Source organism: Ornithorhynchus anatinus, chromosome X3, assembly GCF_004115215.2.
Source record: "Ornithorhynchus anatinus isolate Pmale09 chromosome X3, mOrnAna1.pri.v4, whole genome shotgun sequence".
In the NCBI taxonomy this organism is placed as follows: Eukaryota; Metazoa; Chordata; class Mammalia; order Monotremata; family Ornithorhynchidae; genus Ornithorhynchus; species Ornithorhynchus anatinus.
In genome coordinates this window covers 28,668,008-28,690,645 of record NC_041751.1, presented here as the reverse complement: position 1 = coordinate 28,690,645, position 22,638 = coordinate 28,668,008, and the positions used below count along the sequence as shown (strand labels likewise).

Below are 22,638 nucleotides of genomic sequence, written 5' to 3'. Positions count from 1 at the left end.
TTTTCCAGGAGCTGGGGCAGAAAGACAATGGCACCTACAAATACAAGGTTGGTGTACTAAAGCAGTGGATAAAGCTAGATTTTCTTTGTCTAATGATGTACTGTTGCCATGGTCTCTCAATAGGCATTTCTAGAGAGTGAATGCACAGGCGCTAAATAACATGGGATCAACAGATTGTGTTTGATGAAAGAAGCATTGAACTTTTTATCCTTTGCATATTTCTGTTGTAAAAGCAGTCACTTTTCCCTCTCTGCCTAGATGGGATTAATCAATCCATTGTATTTATTGAGTGCTTACTGTGTGCAGAGCACTGTACTAGGTGCTTGGGAGAGTACAATACAACAGAGTTAGCAAATACACTCCCAGCCCACACTGAGCATATAGTCTAGAGAATAAGAGAAACATCTCTTACAATAACCAGCCCTTCCCGAACTGGATACCTAACTAAAACAATCCTTAGCTAGAATGGACTCTTGACAAGGCCAAAAACTTTATGGTCTTTTTGGGGACCGGAAAACCCAGTGTTATAGAATGGACGATATACTGTACGCTATACTTCCAGCACTTAGAACAGTACTTGACACATAGTAAGTGCTTAACAAATCCTACATAATAATGATAAAAATACCACCAAGCAAGAAGACTGTAGCTTTCCAAAACTAAGAAAATGACAGAAGCTTTCCTCCCCTGAGGAGGAACTACACTAGAATCATTTTTAGTAATAACCAGAACATTCCTTTATTTAATAACTTGAATTTTATTCTGAGCCTTTCTTCTTCAGGGTTTAAGTACTGGGAGTAAACGATCTCATTTACTCTCATAATATTACTACAAAGTACATAGGAGTTGATAGTCTTTTGTAGGTGGGAAAAGAAAGACCCTAAAAAATGAAATCATTTATCCACATAGTGAGTCAGTTCCAGGCACAGAGCTGTAACCCAGGTTTGGCCCACTATCTGTCTGTAGCTCTTTTAGCTAATTCACTTTGTTCCTAGATTCAACCTCGCAACCTGAATGAATAGTGGTGGAGGCTTGAGTAGGTTTGTAGGTCTCTAGTTGTAGCCTGGTATAGCTGACAAATCAAGGAGCGGCTCAAAGAGGTTTCCTCGGAAAAGGCCATTTGGGATGTCTTTTAGAGGAACTGAAAAGATTACCCCCAGGTATTTCCTTGGGCTGACACTTTTTGCAGGAAGTAGGAGCACAAAGATATGATGATAATTCCAGTTCCCTTTGATCTTTGCTCCTGTAGAAATACATTTCAAATCATTTTCCTTGTGCCTGTCCCTAACCTAGGGGAATCGTCACCTAGTTCTGGATGTGGTGAAACCTTATTCCTGCTATGAGGATGAGAAAATGAAAAAAGGATGAGAAACTGATGAAGAAAAAGGTTGACTAATATGACATAAATTTCCTTCAAATTCATCTAACGTTATACCTGGGTACTTTAAACACGGTTCAATAAGTAATAAACTATCCAAAAAGCTGCTGCATAGTTTGCCAAATGTGTACCCAGAGTAGTGCTGTCGATAATTTCTTGGTAGGTTTCCATTTCATAAAAGCAGGTTTCTCCAAGGACATATTCAAGACATAACTCTCCTTCTTTGGGGAATTTAGATCTAGATGAAAATTCTTGACCTGGTATTTGAATATAACAAACTCTATCCCCTAGAGTCTCATTATCACAATGGGGTTTTTTTTGTTGTTGTTTTTTTAATACTGACTGCTACACTGGCTAGAAAAGGTAAAGCCCAATACATAAACCTTTTTATTTGGAACTGTGCCTGAAGAAAACACCAATAAAACCAAATATGACCTTTACAGGCCCCTGAAATTCCTTCTCTAAGTAGATGTCAAATCTGTTGTTTCTGTGGCCCTGTTGGCCACTGAATTATTCCTCTAACATCAGTTCTTCCAGGGCTATCCCTACTTAACCATAACTTCTGGCAACAAGCTATCTAGTTGTGTTGAATCTGGGGAAAACATTAAAGGTTATTCAGACCCACCCAAAATATTTTTTTGAGGGGGGCCCAGATAATTTCAAGTAAGTTATTTTATCCAATTTCAAGTTATTTATATTTCCAATTTATAAAATTGCACCCTTTGTGACAATAAAGTTGGCTCAAGTGCAAGTACAAAATACAAACCATTTCATTAAGATACATAAAACAGAGGTTCAGCAGTTAGCAGCAAACATTAAAACATCAAAACTATGAAATGAGAATTTAAAAAGACGTGTATTAGATCGTGCCCTGTTTCATGATCCATTCTAATATGAAATACATTTCACAAAAGAGGCTGGGATACACAGCTGGTATACTGTTGTGATATATAAGTCTTTTTCAATACTCTGTAAGGATCTTTACTCTAATGAGACTTTCAGGGTTATAGCTCTCCAAGATAATGAAAAACTACAGCTCTATACTTCTATCTCTATACCATCCTTAAGGGATGACTACCACGCCAGTGATATTACCAGCATCCTGAGCAACAGATTTTTTTTCAGCATAACAAACTTAAGAGTAGAAGTTTTCCCAACTATCTACGGGAAAATTCTGATTCCACAGTGAGTGAACCAATCCTAAAAAGTCCATCTCTCTAAAGGGCTTTAAAGCTGAAGGCCTGACACAGGCGTGGAATTGTACTACAGTTGCACACAATTGGGGGCAAAAGGGCCCCCTTGGCACTTTCAGATCCAAGACCATATTCTCCTTTGGCCTCACTCGTAGCCCCCTTTTCAGTTACCTCTTGACACTCCTCTCTGGTTCTGTCAGCAAGACTGCTCACCCCTAAGCAATTTCCCCAGCTATCTTTTCATGGCAGCCCTCAATAAGACTACCTGTATTTTTCATCAAGGCTAACTCTCAAAGGGGTAGGAGTTCCACCCTGCTGCAAAGGGCAACCATTAGTGTCACCTCACAAGCCAAAAGCTTGTTTTTTCTTAGCAAATGACTTTGGCATTTTCTAGTAGAGGTCTCCTTCTTGGAGTGAAATTCTGTGTGACCTGCATTACAGTGGACCTGTCTGGGTGTGACAATCAACAATCACTCTAGAAACATACACTCACTTCATCTTCTCTGTCATTCTCAACAGGAGACTCCATCAACATAAATGAAAAAGTGTCGGCAAAAATAAAAAAAGAGAGCCCCCAACACTACATGACTTTGGGCAACTATTTCGTATAATACAGATAAATTACATTTCTGGTAGTGGAAAACATTCTTTTATGGGTTTTCCCGAAAGCATTTACAGAACTACAGCAAAGGGAAAAATACTGGGTTCTCCATAGTTTCACGGAATCAGGTGAAAGCCCTGAGTCAAGCAACGAGTCAGTAGTGTTTATCTAGTGTTTACCTAGTGTGCAGACAACTGTCGAAAATGCTTGGAAGAGAAATATTGAGTAAGTAGGGGACACAGGACCTGTCCTCTAGAAGCATAAGTCTAGCAGAAGGCATTTACAAAATGATATGACTATTGAGAGCAAAAGTAGTGAAGAAAAAACAGATCAGTAGTTCACATTAATATGTAAAAAATATGCATAACTGCTGAGGTGCATAAATATAAGTGTTAAGTGCTTATTCCTCCTTTAGTTTCTCTTTTTGTCACGAAAATATCAGTGGGAGTTTGTTTACATTTCTTGGTCTTTAGTGTCTGGTCATCCTCCTTTTGTTTCTTTTTATATCAAGATTTCCCTTTTAGACTCTGTTCCGAGACAGTCAAGCCCTTTCTGATTGCTGTCCGCCAGTCTTGTTTAACCTGTTCTACGCGGCAGTGTTTGAGGACCCAATAAGGATCCTGTATGGAAGCTGAATATGCAACTGACTGGGAACTATGACTCCAAATAAGCAGAGCTCTTCAAACTATTAGTCTGAAAACTACCAGCCTGCATCTGGAAAACCCTATACACAACCAAGCATTTGCACTGGCAACACCGAGCTGTATGCTGTCACCCAGTTCCTCTACAAAGGCGGTGTCCAGTGATGTCACAAAATGCAAGGCGGTAGAAAACTAAATCAACACAGCTAGTATGCTGCTGGGACACTAGCAGGTAAGAGCATGGTCTCACGGAAGATATATAGAGCAAGTATGGAGTCCACCCTTCTTTACGGCTATTAGACCTGAGCCCTGAAATACTATTAAATCAAAGTTCTTGTTTTAAGACTACCTCCATCTTAACAATTGGGCTTTTTGTTGGTTAATCCGATGTTTTTCAAATGTAATTTAGCATAAACAATGTTGAATGCAACTCTCATAAAAGATATTAGAGAAGCAGCATGGCTTAGTGGAAAGAGCACTGGCTTGGGAGTCAGAGGACGCGGGTTCTAATCTTGCTCCGCCACTTGTCTGCTGTGTGACCTTGGGCAAGGCACTTAAATTCTCTTTGCCTCAGTTACTTCATTTGTAAAATGGGGATTAAGACTGTGAGCCCCACATGGGACAACCCGACTACCTTGTATCTATCCCAGTGCTTATAACAGTGCTTGGGACAGAGTAAGCGTTTAACAAATACCATAATAATAATAAATAGTTAATATTCCTAAGGAAGAGAGATAATCCTTGTCAGATACGATAAACACCCAGGTGTAACACACCATAAAAATACTCAAAATAATGTCATCAAGGAAAAGAGAAAACACTGTGCACTATGCCTGTATTTTTTATCAGGATAGAGACAGCATGAGGGATCTGAAGTTATGATTTTAAAGACAAAAATCAATGGTTTCAGAATACTTTTTTTTCTGTATAAGCAGCAATAAGGAGAAGGAAAACAAAGGATTGTGAAACAGACATTTGTCAAATCTCTGAATCAAGTCCTCTGACCTCCAAGAAAGTGGGACTCAAAATAATGGCTTGCTTACTATTTCTATTGATTATAAAGCTTCTAAGTAAAAAGGTGACTATTTTGGTATAAAATAACTTTCTTACCCCATCTTTATCCCTTTCTCTTCCTCATATAAAACCTCATCACTGCATTTTGGGATTCTTCAATCACTGTAAAGATTGAATCTTCTTTCTGTTCTCTTACATCCTGGATGTTACAGATTTCTCTTTCTAGGCTGAATACTTAGACTAGTCAGGTGACAGCTCAAATCCAATGAGGAGTTAAACTGCGTCTTCTGCCCCATCCTCTCAATCTCCAACCTGTATGGTCGTGAGCGCGTTTCAAATGGACAGATTGGTATCAGAGCTTGTTTCTGTGCTAGAAAGTATGCTGAAAACTTCAATTAAGAGGCAAGGAACCATATTCCTTCCTCGATCACTGAACATGTATTAGGAGATGGTTTCTCTGATGGACAATTCTCTCTCTCTCTCTCTCTCTCTCTCTCTCTCTCGATATTTCCTTGGGCCTAATTGTTCCCATAGTACAAAATACTTCTATGGGCCCATTGCATTGGTGCTCCTGTGCTTCTGCTCATGGTGGAGTGAAAGGAAGAGGAAGAAATATTTCAACTCAAAAAAAAAAAGGGAAAGAATGCTTTTGTGCCTGAAACACGGTTGAAAATTTAATTTCACTGAATACCAGACCAATACTCTCCTGGTAAATGAACATCTCTTCACTGCTAATTTTGTGCTATTTTACCTTTCATTAAAAAAGTAATTCCAGCTAAACTCAGCCGAACAGCATAAAGCTCTTGATATTTTAAAGCACTTTCGAACAATTACTTTGATGGGAGCCCTTGACAGTTAAATGACTCCGTTAAATGAATGTTATAGAAGACACATAATGATTTTTAGTGAAATATTGAATTTAACCACAAATGAGGAAAAACCAGTCATAAGCACCATGGGTGTATTTGAATAACAATGTCTTGCTTATAAAGCTCAATGGATTCTGTATTTTCTAATAATCATGTTTTTAACTAGTTTGACCATGTGTTGATTTCTTATCCCAGCACTTGACATTCTTTCTTGAATTTTGTTTTAATTGTTGCTTTCCAGCCTGGGAAGTCAATAAGAACATTTCTAATATATTCTGATGCCGGCATAGCATTTTATTATTAAGCAGTAAAACCTTCCTAGTTAGTTTTCTCATTCATGGCTAATAATAATACTAGTAGTGTTTGCTAAGGACTTACTATATGCCAAGAACTGTTCTAAACACTGGGGCAGATACAAAATAATCAGGATGGACATATGGTCCCTATCCCACATGGGGTTATCAATATAAGTAAAGTACAGATAGAGAAAGGGGCAGAGTACGGGGATACGTATGTAAGTGTTGTGGGGCTGGGTGTGGACTGAGTATCAAAATGCTTAAGGGATACAGATCCAAGTACATAGTCAACAGAAGAAAGGGGAAAAAAGGGTAAGGGGAGGAAAGAGAGATTAGTCAGGGAAGGTTTCTTGGAGGAAGTAGGATTTTTAGTAGGGTTTAGAAGATGGAGAAAGTGGGGGGTCCAAGCCACAGGGAGAACATGGCAGGAGATTCAGAGGACCTGGGTTTTAATCCTGGCTCCAACTACTCGTCTGTTGTGTGAACTTGGACAAGTTACTCAACTTCTCTCTATCTCAGTTAACTCATCCATAAAAGGGTGATTAAGACTGAGCCATTTGTGGGACAGGGATGGTGTTCAACCCAATTAGCTTGTATCTTCCCGAGCGCTTAGTACAGTATCTGGCATATAGGAAGCATTGACAAATGCCATTATAAAGAAAATTGAGATACAGTGAGTAGGTTGGTGTAAAGAGGAGCAAGGTGGGCAGGCTGGGTTGAAGTGGGAAGTGAGCAAGGATGGGGATGAGTTGATTAGGTGCCTTAAAGACAAAGGGCAAGGAGTGTCTGTTTCATGTGGTGATGGGTGGGCAACCATAGGAAATTTTTGAGGAGCCTTCCAAAAACCCCACCTCCTCCAAAAAGAAAGCTTTCCCAATTATCTCCCAACTATGTGACTCACAATAGCCTGGTAATGATAATAATAATGATGATGATAATAATGCTAATTGTGGCATTTGTTCAGTTCTTACTATGTTCAAAGAAAGCACATGAGCCCCAAATGGAATTCACTAGACATCACTTATAGAAAGTGCAAAGTCACTTATGTGGCAGTTTCTTCAGTTTTTTTGGATTTAGTATTTTTTATTTACAGTATATGAAACAACAACAAAGCTTTCACACGTTTTCTCATGACTACCTCAGCAAATCAGTATTGGAATAAAAAAAACCTGTTACCATTCAATCTCCTTTTTTATTACATTCTCATATAAGTGAGAGAGAACAAGGCACTGTTTTGTGTTGGTGAAATCTTTCTTATTATAAAACTTTATTTTGTGGGAAAGAAAGGAGCTCAAAACAATTCACTGGGTGTACATTTCCCTGTAGGTTCAAAATAGAAAATAAACCAGGTTGAAATGAGGCTGAAAAAAAAGGGATGTTCTGTATTCAGTTTCTGTGGTGAATTGAGGTGGAATAACTGTTTCACAGTAAAAAGGCCAACTCCCAGCACAGAAGGCACTATTTACTGGAGATCCACACCTTGTTTACAAGTTTTAACTTCCTCATCTAAGTGTGGCAACATGGAAAAATAGGAAAGTACAGTACTTGAGGCTTGTTGGAAAACCCAAGATTTCAGGTACACTACAAAGTTGCCAGCATGAGCTCTTCCCTGAATGATGGGAAGCGACGCTGCATTTAGGAAAGAGGGAGGTGGAAGTGTCCAGAGTACTTTCCATAAATAGTCATTTTCTAGTCACTGGCGGGTAAACTCACTCATACCAGTTCACTTGAAATTTATACTCTATGCAGTTCTTCACTCTCTTTCCTGCTTAAGGCACAGCTGCTCTTAATAATTGTCTTTCCTTGGTGCAAAGAGAACATTTATCCTAAGCCTGCTGACATTCGCAGGAGTTTTGGCTTTCTCCACTGAAACTGTGGATGATTGAAAGGATATTGCTGACACCTGCATAAGAAATTCAGTGCCTCTATGGTATGTAAATTTAATTATTTCCTTTAATTTTTTTCAGGATTTTTTTTCTTGTTTCTCTGCTTTGGAAGCAATGTCTTTTCATTTAAAAGAAATACAAGTCAGCAGTGGTTCACTGACACACAATTTCATATGGGGAAAGAAGCTGGGCCTTTAATCTAATTTGTGCTCTCGATTCCCGGTTAATATATCTGGGGATACTGATTTCTGAATTTACTAGGAGACATCTGTAATGCATATAGTCCAGCCCTCTGCAATTCCATGAAACATAGGTGAAAAATTAGCCTGCCTTTTTCCAGCTGCTATGCAATATGATAAATCTCCATATACTCACAGATGTAGAAATATTCCCGGCCTGGCCTGAACTCAAATCCTAGAGAGAAAGGAGTGAAGAGCTGGAATTTTTCGGAGAACTTCAGAGGTCCATTTGGAGAGTGAGGTCGATTACATTCCCATCTCTTGAATCCTTTGGAGGTGTGATCACAGGAACTGTAGCCATCAAAATTCACCATGTACAGGATGTAGCGTTCAGTTTTGTCTTCGGGGACTGAGTCCTCATAGTGAGGACAGAACACATCCAAGTAGTCATTGATGCAGACATCGATGTGATAGTCACCCCTTTGGAATCTAAGGTTGGAGACAAAGAGGAGGAGAAAAAAGATACGATCAATTGCTGTGGACCAACAATCTGCATGGTATCATCAACATTTAATGTACTCTATAAACTAGGTAACTTACTTTAAAGGAGCCCGTTTTCTAGTAAATATTATACTACTAATTCACCCTTGTCGCCACTGTCAATAGGTCTTCCCATTTTTCCACTCCTACAAGCTTTCAAAAGAGCCAAACCAGCCAGTATTATGTTTCCCATTGGAACACTCAAGGATTCTTTGAAGAACAGGGGGATGGTTGCCCTCCTCTTCATGGTCAAGGATGTATCTTATAACAGCCTAACTTTTCCCCAAAATAGATCCATGGATGATAGATCCATGAATGATTAACTGAACACTTTCTTGAGCTCTCCATCACTCCTATCTTTTCCCACTAATAACCCATCATGGTCCTAATGACCAGCTTAATCTCCTTTGACATCCCTAACTTTTGCCTTTTAATAATGTGTTATTGACCAACTGCTCTTGTTACAACTCTGGATTGTCCAGGTATTGGACTAGGAGATCATGGATGACTGAAATACACAGTAAATCCCCCAACCTTCATTTTTGCCAACAGTCTCAACCTCTCTTTCCCTTCCCTCAAACCTATTACCAGATCTGATAACAGGGAGCAAATGGAATTATTTGAGTGCCACTTTTCCTTTCCCCTGGTGGAAGCACTAACAAGTAGTGAAAAGGTCAAAAGACAAACCACAAGGAAAAGAAGGAGAAGCAACAGGCCTGGACTGACATTACACAAACTGAATAACTGCCTCTTAAATAATCAGGAGTTGACCAAACACCTCACTTTACAACTCTAATGAAATCGTTTTCTTATAACACCATTCGTCTCACTTCCATTTCACAGGAGATAGGGGAGAAACCTCAGTCAGAATAATTTTCAGGTTAATAGTAAGAGTTGTAGGGAGTATAGGAAGGGCAGAACTAGAAAGGCTATTGGGGAGACTGCCATTGATCAATCCTCCATTCCAGAAACGGGTATGGAAGTATGGAAAATTATGTTCCAGTTTAATTTGGGGGAATGTCTTCTCCAAGTCATTTAGCCTCCTCTCAAAATCTATCCGTTCCACCTTTGCCCCCAGCCCCATCAAAACACCTGCTCCTTCCTTCCTCCCTCCCTAACCTCCATCTTCAACCACTCATTTTCCAAAGGCTTCTTTCTCACTGCTTTCGAACACATTCATGTATTCCTTATCCTAAAAAAATCCTCCCTTAACCCCAACTGTTCCTTCCAGTTATCACCCCATCGCTTTCCTACCATTCCGCTCCAAACTCCTAAAGCGAGTCGTCTACACCCCCTGCCTCTACTTCCTCTCCTCCAATTCTCTCCTTGACTCTCTCCAATCTGGCTCCCATCCCCTTCACTCCACAGAAACTGTCCCAAGGTAACCAACGATCTCCTTCTTAATCCTTCTCAACCGCCTTCGACACTCTGAACCACCCCCTCCTCCTGGAAACATTATCTAACCTAGGCTTCACCAACACTTCCCTCTCTTGGTTCTGCTCCTATTTCTCTGGCTGCATGTTTTCAGACTCTTTCACAAGCCTGCCTTCCACCTTCCTTCCACCTTCCACCTCGAGAAGCAGCATGGCTCAGTGGAAAGAGCACGGGCTTTGGAGTCAGAGGTCATGGGTTCGAATCCCGGCTCGGCCACTTGTCAGCTGTGTGACTTTGGGCAAGTCACTTAACTTCTCAGTGCCTCAGTTACCTCATCTGTAAAATGGGGATTAAGACTGTGAGCCCCACGTGGGACAACCTGATTCCCCTGTGTCTACCCCAGCGCTTAGAACAGTGCTCGGCACAGAGTAAGCGCTTAACAAATACCAACATTATTATTATTATTATCACCTTCTGCCTCCCACCTTCTAACTGTGGAAATTCCTCAAGGTTCAGTTCTGTATCCCTTCTATTTTCTATCTACACACATTCCCTTGGAGAACACATTCCCTCTCACGGTTCAATGCAAATGATACCCAAATCTACCTCTCTAGCCCTGTTCTGTCTCCTCTGCAGTTTCACATTTACTCCTGCCTTGAGGATATCTCTACTTGGTTGTGCCACTGACACCTCAAACTTAATATGTTCATAACAGAACTCATCTTCCCACCCAAACCCTGTCTTCCCCTGTCTCTCCCATCACTGTAAACAACACCACTATCCACCCTCTCTCACAGGCCCATAACCTTGACATCATCCTCGACTCATCTATGTCATTCAACCTGTCTCCAAGTCCTATCAATTCTACCTTCACGAGTTAAAATCCAAGCTTTCCTCTCCATCCAAACTGCTATTATACTGATCCAGGGACTGATTATGTCCCACCTTGACTACTGCATCATCCTTCTGGCTGACCCCCCTGCCTCCTGTCTCTTCCCACTGCAATTCTTACTTCACTCTGTTGCCCAGATCATTTTTCCTAAAAAACAATTAAAGTCACGTATCCCCACTCCTCAAAAACCTCTAAAGGTTGCCTAGCCACCTCCACATCAAACAGAAACTCCTAACCATTGGCTTTAAAGCACTCTGTCAGCTCACCCCTTCTATCTTACCTCACTGATTTCCTAGTATAACAAAGCCCAAACACCTTTGCTCCTCCAAAACCAACGAAGGTACTCGCCGTACTGTGATCTTATCTATCTCACCACCAACCCTCATCCATATCCTCCCTCTGGCCTGGAAGTCCCTCTCCCTTCATATACAACAGATGACCACTCTTCCCACCTGCAAAGCCCCACTAAAATCGCATCTCCTCCAAGAGGTCTTCCCTAAGTCCTCATATTCCCTACTAACTCTCCCTTCTGTATTGCCTATGTACTGGTACCTTAAGTACTTGATATTATCAATTATATAATTATATGATTAACAACAACAATAACTGTGGTATTTGTTAAGCTCTTACTTGCGCCAAGCACTGTACTATGTGTTGGGGTGGATACAAGATAATCGGGTCCCACATGGGGCTCAGAGTCTAAGTAGGAGAGAGAACAGGTATTGAATCCCCATTATGCAGATGCAGGAACTGAGGCACAGAAAAATGAAGTGAATTGCCCAAGGTTACACAGGGGTACATAGCAGAATTGGGATTAAAACCCAGGTCCTCTGACTGCCGGGCCCATGCTCTTTCCACTAGGCCATGCTGCTTCCCCACTCCACCCCATACTCAGCCCCATGACACATGTACATACCCATAATATATTTTAATGTCTGTCCCCCCTAGATGGGGGGAATGCAAGCTCTTGGTGGATAGAGAATGCATCTACCAACTCTTCTGTATAGTAGTCTCCCAAGTGCTTAGTACAGTGCTCTGCAAACAGTAAGCACTCAATACTACTGATTGACTGAGTGATTGATTCACAGGTTTACTATTAAAAGACAATTCTACTCCTGAACTGTATCCAGAAGGTTAAGGCACTAGAAGTGATCACTCTGACCTCTTAAGAATAATCAAAGAAGTCCTCAGAACAATTTATAAAAGCTTTTATAAATATTTCAAATTAAGGAAACACCAAAAGAAGAAGAAAGAATTAAAAAACATCCAACCTTGGGTGAGTATGGAGAGAGGGGAAAGGGATATATATACATGGGACAAAAGGGAGAACTGAAACATTGAAACATCCCACTCCTAATTACATACACAAATCCTACTTTACTCTCCTTTGCCCTGCAAAAAATTAAATAAAAACAATTCGCTTAATATTTACTCAAATTCAGTTCTCAGGATTGTAAAATATTTGTTTAACCACACCTTTCTTTAAAGTTTCCAGGTTAGGCATACTTTTACTTGAACAAGAAAAAATAGGCAAAAGAAAGAAGGAATATTACCTACAAAAAATCTTCAATTAAAACATCTTAGAGTACTGATTCACAGCTGTTCCTACAAAAACAATCCTTTTTCAGAAGCAGGCATTTCTTCACTGCCCAAGGATTTGGCTATTGATAATTTAGATTTACAACAGTAGTGCAACCAGGTTTACTTTTTCTTCATTACTGGCAACACTTTGTCAAGATGGAAAGAAAGGCTGTGTTGCTTTTAAGTGATTTTGAAAAGCAGTGGAACATCATTGCCAAAGTGGAAAGAGGAGACACTGCAACATTCAGATAAAAGGATTCTCCGGTATAAATTATCAGCACTCAGCCTAACCAGACAGTTTTGAATGAGTGCCAGATGAAAGATTCAGCAAAAGGCATTGGCCCAGAATCATTTTGTTGTTGCTCTTGTTATTATTGTCATTACTGCAGATTTTCAGGCTTTCCAAAGAGATTTTCCAAGTGCCACGCTTTTGCCTCTAGTGCTTGACCTTACGTGTTGGAGAAATGATTAAAAAACAAGAACAGTCCCTCTGCTTGGATCACCCCTGTTGCAGTCACATTCGGGCATCTAGAGTTTAACTCTCAAATCAAGCTTCTTGTCCCAATATTCTTTCTGCCTAAGTTCTAAAGTAACAGCAGCACAGAACCAACAAGCTATAAACTTCCACGCTGGGCAAGTTTTAAGTACCTGATGGTTTTCAAATCTGTCCTCTGGCTCCTTCATACTGTGGAAAAGGGATGATCTGTCAGCTCTCTGCAGAATTTTTCCCCCTTCCTATTTGGCCTCAAAAAAATAAAATCCTATCTGAAACCTAAAGAAGAATGCCTGTAGCATTCATCCAATTCCAGTTGAAATGGAGCACGGTGGGTAGTTGCCAGACAGCCCAGCGTTTCCCAAAGGACAGAAGAACTTCCCAGCATAGGCCAGAAATGGCTCATGCTATTAAACTACCATATCATGAATTTGCCTTGGCTTGCTCTTCTGAAGCTCTGGCTGTTTCTAAGCTCTCCGGGGCTACCCTGAAGTTGTAGAGGTGTTCAGAAAGTCCACTGTGGGCTGGGTTTGGCCTATGCAGCTAGTTCAAACCATGCCCAACCAAACAAATCTCTGGAATGTAAAACAATTCAAGAAGCACTTCTAGAATGGAGTAATTTTTTTCCCAAAGTAAGCCTGTCCTGGCTCTGCATAAAACTTTAGAGATGCCAGAACTGGTCTGGACCCCAGTTCTGAATGGGGGAAGCAAAAGGCATGGTGGGGATCCAGCTGGCCTACAGGTAATGAAATGTCTAAGATAGCGCTCCATATCAAAATGCGGCCTTATCTGCTGTTTCCTCCCTGTACCCTGTAATACTTGCTAAGCTCCAATCATTCCAAAAGCAAAGAATGTGTTTATTCAAATCATTAGCTAGAAAGAGGATTCTGCGCTCTGGTGCTTATGATCAGCTTCTGCCTTAAAGCATTTGTAAAAATGTAGTGTTTCAAAATGGCTTTATTTTCTCCTTATCAGTTAGCAAAGTTATGTAGCTTTTAAGCTTCAAGCTTCTAAATCACGAAGCAGGAAATTCAGTCCATTTCCTTTTCAAAATACAACCATAAAAGAATGAAGCAAGAACTGAAGACAAAGATGTAGACTGACATGGGTCAGGTGTACCATAAACCAAGTCTCCCCACCCAGTTGTCATCCAAGGAAGATATGTGTGGCCTGTGTCCCACACCCTACAGACACAGGGGCCAGCAGGTGTTCAGAGCTCTGTTTCACGATGGGAGCTACCAGGCCCCATAAAAACCAACGTACCCTATCAAATTATTTGGTGACCCCACTTAGATTCCTGGAGGTTACTGAAACTAGAATCCCGCCCCAGCACACTGGATAGCTAACAACGTCAAGTCCGATGTCCTTTACCCCCCTCTGCCACATCCTTTCATTCTTTTCGCTAAACCAAATAAACACAACCTAACTTTCTTGTTCAATCATTAGTTCTCAATGCAAGTTGACCACATTTCCTCTTCTACAACTGTTTGGCCATATGCTCTTATGTCACAGAGTAGACAGCTGCAGAGCCTAAACCCTGAAATAAACAAAGTCAGTTTCAGGCTGAAGGAAAATGCTCTCAAAGTCATTCTTCCCTTAAGTTCTTCTCTCTCTCTCTCTCCTTTTTTTTTTTTACCACTTTCCCTGTCGTGTTCAACCCTTCATCCAATATTCATTTGCTCTCCCCCCACAGCATTTACATTCAGTATTCGAAAAAGGAAGGCCATGGTGCATATTTAAAGTGGTCTAAATTGGCCTTTAGCTGATATTGCTGGCACAGCAGTGATCCTGCTTGAGGGGAAACATGTACCAGGGTATTTTATCAAGCAACTCCTGAGTGAAGTCTCTTCCCTCCATAAATATAGAACAGCAATATTGAAAGGAGACAGAGTGGTTATTAGAGGGTTGGAAGCCTAGAGACATTTTTTCCCCTCTTGTAATGTTTTAAGGATCTAATAAGGAAAATGTTAGTCCTTACTAACTGGATAGAGGGTTATTGGATTTTAAATTTATTTTAATCTGTCAGGGAGCTTATAATTTCCAATTTTCCTATTAAAGCAGGACTACATTGTCACTGCTTCAATTACAGGCAGCTTGAAGCATTACAAAGGAAGGTGACAGAGAGGATACTTCTTGTGTTCAAAGGTTAAACACATTGATTGGTTACTGATCATGCTACTCTATCAGTTCAGAACTCCTGATCTTTGAGGTGGAAACTCCAAGAAATCAAAACTGACTCCAGCAAAAACACATTTTAATATTAGCAGCTCAATCCTCCTATTAGTAGTTTAACCCTATTTTTAGAATGAATATTGCCTCTTTTTAAGGAAAGGCTTTTATCAACTGCCCTTCCCCAGAGCCTAGTGAGCTCTGCCACACAGTGAGGAGAGGTGGAGTGAATTTACAAATATGTTTTTATGAGATGATGGGAAAAGCAGCAGTTCGTGTTTGTGGAATAACAAGCTTCTTCCTCTTCCCCTTCTGCTATTCCTTTCAGCACAGAATGTAAACCTTATGCTTTACTGCAGTCTATCCCAGATCTGAAGCTGTTCATTTTGTTTCATCCTTAGATGAAGAGGAAAACACAAATTCCCCCACGTTAACACATCCCTAAAGTATCCTTAGGGTTCCTACAAATATACCTTTTGCTTATCTTTTTTTTTCCTCTTTCACAAACAGCAAAGGCTAGTGATATTTCAAACATAATTGATCTTCATTTCCAGATAACTGAAGCCCACCCGTGTTATCGAAAATTTCACTTGGCCAGTTAATAGTAAGCAAGACTGAAAGAAGCATTTTTGGATAGCATAAGCTGTTCCAGTGCAGGAATTCAAACTACCAGTACATACGAGTTTTAACTGAAACTCCACTGATATAAGTTCAGAATATTTGACTGGCAAAACATATCCAAGGAGTAGATTTCTTAGATGCTATCTACATTTTTTTTCTGCCCAAGAGATATTGTGCCATGACAAAAGAAAATACATTTTAGTCTCAGAAGCACAAGACACTGATAAGATATTTTGAAATTAATTTTGGTTCTCTGTTTATCCATTAATGCAAAGTCAAACAGATTGTGACAATGCATTTTTTGATAATTATAAATTCTGAGCCATAGACTAGCCTCATCTTGAACTGAATAACTGTTGACCACTGAAATGAGGTGATTTATTTAAACAGATATTTATAATGCAGTAGTGTAGTATGCTGTCAATCAATCATATTTATTGAGCGCTTACTGGGTACAGAGCACTGTACTAAGCACTTGGGAGAGTACGACACAGCAATATAAGAGACACATTCCCTGCCCGGAATGACCTTTTTTTGCCTTGAAAAATAGTGTAAAAACCTGGTTAAAAAATGCCACAACTGACACTAATTGTCCTTTATCATATAGATGAGTAAAAAACTGAAATAGCCCCTGCTTGTTGCTTTTCCCGTATAAACTTTGTCAAAATTCTTTTTAAGTACATAGTCTAGAGCATTGTTTCAAAATGACGGTACATATGACATTTTCAACCAAAGCTTCCTGCTTCCATGAAAATCATTCTCCAAGACAGGGGGTCCAAATTAAACAAAATATTAAACAAGCCAGCAAAAATGACACTTTCCTTCAGAGAGCTTTTAAGTTACAGCATAATTATGTCTGGCTCCTGGAGTGTTTCAGAACCAATTGCGAAATCAAGCACCCTGAATAATGTGTGCACAAATCAGTAAGCAAAAGTCACCCAAAGAATGAACAAGGATTCCATAACATAACCTGCAAAAAGTATATGAATATCTTTTCATAAGAAAAAAACCCTTATATTTGGCTGTTTACACAGGTTCCACCTTCCACAATACTTAAAAGTTGCTTTTTAAGATCTTGATAAAGTGGTATTAGTTGTCCTAAATTGTTCATAGCATTATATGACTAGCCCATTTAATGGGCACCTGTCACCTCCAAGCAGAGGCACAGAAATCAGATGCAGAAAACCATCTACTGGGTTACCCAAGCCATCCTTCTGTGAGTGCAGGATTAAACAAACTGATTCTGTTCAAGGAATATCAGCTCATTCACACCACCTGCCAAAATACTTGCACATCATCACTTTGAATCCTATTAGGAGTGTACTGCACAGAGAATCTCAGCCTGTTCTTTGTTCCATAACAACAATAGCAACAAAAACAATCATACGTATCTTTTTCTGCCCAGCTCTCTCTCTCAGGGTGCAATGAGAATCACTGATTTAATAGCTGTCTAGTGTTTTAAGCTCACTGGAAGAAAAGGGCAAGGTAAATACTCACACGAATATTATCATTTATAAAGCTGATGAAAGTATATTGAGAGTCTAAACACCAGCTCTGGCCCACTTTCTGGGTAACGTGAAGCACAAACCATTATTCTATTGCTGCAAAAATAAGCTCACTCAACTACTGTTAGGAGGAGGAAAAAAACCCTATATATGTCATACTGGCCTTCGGTCCCTCTTCTGACTTGGTTCTCTCAAAGGCTGTATATGCTTGAGGATGTTGAAGTTCTCCAAAGAAATATACAAATTTCACAGCAACCTAAGAGAAATGGTGCCTGCTGGATACCGAATAAGCAGCTCAAGTTTCAAACTTCATGCAAGATATTAGCAGGATTAGAGATAACTTTAAAAAAAAATCAAATGAAGGGCTTAAATACCTCTTCTGTGTCAACACATCTAAAGCTTAGAATATTATGAGCAACGATGAAGAATAGTAGGCAAAATGATGGTAGTTTATAACTAGAGAAAATGGTAATCATGACTGTTAAAGCAATGGCAGAAAATTATGCCCAGGCAAAGAGACAATTTAAGTACCTAAGGTAAAGTTAAGATTTCTCTCTTGTCATTAAGTCCTCTATTCAATTACCAGTCATTGGGGTAATTAAACACTGGAAAATGATGCCAGGCTAACTGTTAGATTACGATAATTACATGTCTTTGCTATGCTATTGCTGATCAAAATAAGATGTGGTCCCATGTTAAAGCTGCTCTGTAATTGTCAGGCTTCCATGGAAAGCCAGGTCCTTTATACTAGTACAATACAAATCAGGCAGACAAACTTATTATTCACAACCACCTTCCCCCCGCAACCCCCAACCTCCCACCAAGGCCCACCCCACCAACATTAGTCTGCTGGAACAAGACTGCCAAAAGGTTAAGTCCAATCTACTGTCTCTGACTGGTCCACTTCCATCACAATTACATAGCTGAACAGGAACGGGCCCCTTGCATTTGAGAGAGTTTATCAGACTTCAAATTGCTGCTTCACACCATCCTGTAATAACCTATCATAGAGGCAGAAAAATCCGAAGCTATCTTCCTGCCAGACTCAACCTCCATCCTTCTGGGCTGAAGGCCACAGTGGCTATTCCAGCATTCATAAGCAAAACGTGTTATATGACTTGCATAGAGGCTGGAATAAGTTCAACAGAGTCAAAATAGCTAATAGGCCTGGACAGTTTTATCCTGATATAAAGGATAAAGGCTAAACCTTTTCATTATCACCTAGAAAACTTCTTGAACTACTGGGATTTTGGAACTGAGCAGTCCGTCTTTCTCTTATAATTTCATTTCTGCTATCCTCTCTTCCTCCCCTCCACCACACCTACAACTAATCGACTAATCAATCGCTCCTTTGAGTAAAGAAATATCCTTTGGAAGGAAGGTATCATGATCACTGTTTTTTGGATTCCTACGCTCCATTACCATGAAATTCAATGAAAGCACAACTTGACTGAAATGGTGGGTTCCTGATGAAAGAATGATAAATAGTTCTGAGTGAACCCTTGACAAAGAGAAAAATATTTTATGATCACTCTATCAATTCGCTATTGCACAAAAGCCTCCACATAGGAAGAAGCAATAAAAAAAAAGTAGGACGGAAAACTCAAATACTCCGATTTATCTTGCCTTGACCTTGGTAATCGGAACAGAATAAGCTAGAGCCCTTCCGAAATTAAGTACATTCTAGGTATAGCACTGGAGCCTTGAAGAGCTTGAAGACATTGAGAAGCAGCGTGGCTCAGTGGAAAGAGCATGGGCTTTGGAGGCAGAGGTCATGGGTTCGAATCCCGCTCTGCCACTTGTCAGCTGTGTGACTGTGGGCAAGTCACTTAACTTCTCTGTGCCTCAGTTACCTCATCTGTAAAATGGGGATTAAGACTGTGAGCCCCACATGGGACAACCTGATTCCCTTGTGTCTACCCCAGTGCTTAGAACAGTGCTCTGCACATAGTAAGCGCTTAACAAATACCAACATTATTATTAACTGTCACTTCATACGGGCATTTATTGGTACTCTGGCTTAAAAATCGGAAGAAGAAAGGTGTCGGTAATGCCACGAAAAAAGTGGTCTTGTCCCACTTGATAGCAACATTTCCTTTCCACAGCCAATACTATGTTATCCATCTGTAGAGTCGAGTCCAGTGTAGACACTAATAGCCAGCACTGAAGAAAGGTCTATATGTAGGAATAATGCAGTCTTTAAAAATAACTATGTAATCACTCCTGAAGACACATAGGAAGAGGGTGAAGCATACACCAATCTTTTTTATAGTATTTACTAAGCACTTACTATGTGGCAAGCACTGTTCTAAGCACTAGGGTAAGTAAGCTTGTTATAGGCAGGGAATGTGTCTGCTATATTGTTATACTGCACTCTCACAAGTGCTTAGTATGGCACTCTGCATACATTGTGTTCAATAAATATGATTGACTGACTGCCTGAGGTAGGACACCATCCCTGTCCTGCATGACATGCACAGTCTAAGTAGGAGGGACTAGGATTTAATCCCCATTTTACAAATGAAGAAACTGACGCACGGAGAAATTTAAGTGGCTTGCCCTAGGCCACGCAGCAGACAAGTGGCAGACCTGTGATCAGAACCTAGGTCTCTGAATCCCAGGCCAGGGTGCTTTCCAGTAAGCCACAGTGCTTCTCCGCTGCTTTTTCTATAGGTAAATAGATTTGAGTGCTTGCAGAATGTTCAAGGATTGGAAAAAACCCCAACACCCCTCTATTTCTCCATCCTCTGTATCCTGATTACTAGAAAAGGTGCATTTTTTTCTTTCCTTCGGAAAAACTCTACTTCACAAAGTCTACATTTGGAAAAGAACTGTAGTTCAAAGTAAATGCATGACTCTCACTTAATCTTTGAGAATTTTTGTTCTGTTACACTCTCTGAAGCCAAGCACTTGTCTGGTCTTCAGGCCTTCAGTGGCACAGATGTGCCAAGACATGTAGATGATAAAGTAATGGGGTGATAAAGGCACCTTCATGCTGTGGGACATGTCGGAGCATTGATCCTTAGAGAGGGCATAATCTCTCACTTGGCCTTCTCCCAACACCAATAGCAATTTCTACCTGTGTAGTGATTTTTTTTTCTCGCTATGGGCATTTAGCTTACTAAGGTGGACTGGGGTGGTGAAAGGAGACAGTAAGAGTTATTATTCTGTCAAAGGCATCACTTCAGTTTACCTTCAAAACCTTAGTATTGATAGCCTGGGTCACATAAACAATGGGGAGTCACACCTGAAGAGACATTAAAATCAATCCGCTTTTTTTTTTAATGGAACTTGTTAATTGCTTACTATGTGCCAGGCAATGTACTAGGCATTGGGGTAGATACAGATAACCAGGTGGGACACAGTTCCTGGTCCACGTGGGGCTCACAGTCTTAATCCCCATTTTACAGATGAGGGAACTGAGGCACAAGGAAGCTAAGTGACTTGTCCCAGGTCACACTGCGGACAAATGGCAAATGGCAGAGCCAGAATTAGAACCCAGACCCATGCTCCTTCCACTAGACCACACTGCTTCTCAGAATCTAGATGCAGCTTTGCATCCAGATTGGAGAGCCAGTCCACCTCTTTTAGAGAGGTGGATTTACAGAATGCCTGGTCACGTGAAACTCAGTTGTTGATTGCACAAATTCACGGAATTAAAAAAAAAAACCCACTACTTTGGAGTTTTCATTTTTGTCTTTTACCTGTGGGATCACTAGGACCTCTCCTTTGAAATACAAATGCACCTTTCAGCAAGATTCCATAATGCAAAAGCATGGAACATTCACACTTCCCTGACTATTTTCCTTTCTGGACATGGAGTATCTTGTCATTTGTATACAAAAGATCCACAGCGAGTTCATCTAGCCATTACCCAAGAAACATAGATCTCTTCCAAACAAGAATGAAACTTTGCATTTCAGAATTGAAATCATTATAATCTAGCACTAAACAGCCTAATCCAGAAATGCACATGTGCTGGCCATGTGTCTATCGTAAAAACCACAGTCTATCGGGTTTGATGGAATGTGTGTCTGCGATTGGTATTTGTTAATCCTGCCCCAAGGCAAGAGCTGACATCCATTAATGGATGTGGAGAACAATGTCCCATCTGCAGAAAGGTCTTGTTTTTTGGCTGGTGAGGGCAGAGAGAGAACACTAACCCAGCAGGATTGTTGACCTACCCTTTGATTGATATGGATAATCTAAGGCCCATTCCACCTTGAGGTATATAGATGGTTAAGACTCTGTCCACGTTCCAATTTTCAAAGATGTTAAGAAATTATTCTTCTAAAACCACTACATGAGAATTGTGGATTAAACAAAGGAAAGGTAGAAACCAGAACAACAAAGGTTAATACACTGCAAAGCAAAAGCAAGCACTGGAGAGTTATACTAAGTTAAACTGGGGGAAAAAAAATATCCACCAAATTTTACTTCTTAAGTACCCTACTTCTTGCATTTAAGTTGTTTGCGGCTGCTTCAAGGATTAATGTCTGTAAAATTCTCAGAGACACTTGGAAATACTATGAAAATATAAAGAATTACTGCCTTCAGAAAATTAAGATATTTAAAAATTACTATTCTGTGCAAAGCACAGTTTTTCTTTTAGTGTCTAACAAATAATGTACAAGACAATTCCCGAGTTAGACACATTACTCCTGTTTTTCCTAAGAGGAAAAAATGACAGATCTGTGACTTCCTAAACTGCTCATAAAACCACATTTGCTTCATGGTACCTTCCATCATGTCTCTAGCGCTGTCAACCCCTTGCTCACATTCTCCCTCCTGCCTGGACTCCTTGCCCCCTTCATGTCTGACAGACCAACAGTCTCCCCAACTTCAAAGTCAAAGTCCTACTAAAATTGTATCTCCACCAAGACCAACCTCTCTTCTCTCCACCCTATTCTCCCTCACTTCGGCATCGCCTAAGCACTTGGGTCTAAGCACTTTGATACTCAACCAACCCAGCACTTATATATATATTCTTACACTCTCCCATTTTCCCTCTTTATAATTTCTTACAATGATTATCTCCCCCACTAAGCTTCTTCTAGGCGGGCATCATGTCTACCACCTCTATTGTCCTGTACTTTTCCAAGCGCTTTAGTACAGTACTATAAGCACTCAACTAGAGACAATTTAATGAGTATCTGCTGGCTCTATGAACTTTTAACACCAGACTTCGAGTAATCTTTGTGAATTCAAAATAAAACTATGTGCTGCTCTGGCCAACAGAAACAGGATCTAAGTGAGGTCCATTTGTGAAAGGGACTGGGTCGGACCTGTGTCTATCCCAATGCTTAGTAGAGCGCTTGACACAGAGTAAGCACTTAACAAATACCACAATGATTATTATTAATATTATTGTCAAATACCACAGCTATTGTTATTACTTCTCACAAA

General features: G+C 40.2%; 1 protein-coding gene across 2 annotated transcripts in view; it reads right to left on the bottom strand.

Moving 5' to 3' along the window:
• The window catches only part of EFNA5 (ephrin A5), a 257,625-nt gene that overhangs the window by 43,761 nt on the left and 191,226 nt on the right, over positions 1-22,638 (bottom strand). For both annotated transcript variants that reach the window (XM_007672819.3, XM_001513474.4), the window contains exon 2: positions 8,254-8,546. In XM_007672819.3, coding sequence (XP_007671009.1) covers positions 8,254-8,546 — 293 coding nt within the window. The remainder of the gene's footprint in view (positions 1-8,253; positions 8,547-22,638) is intronic.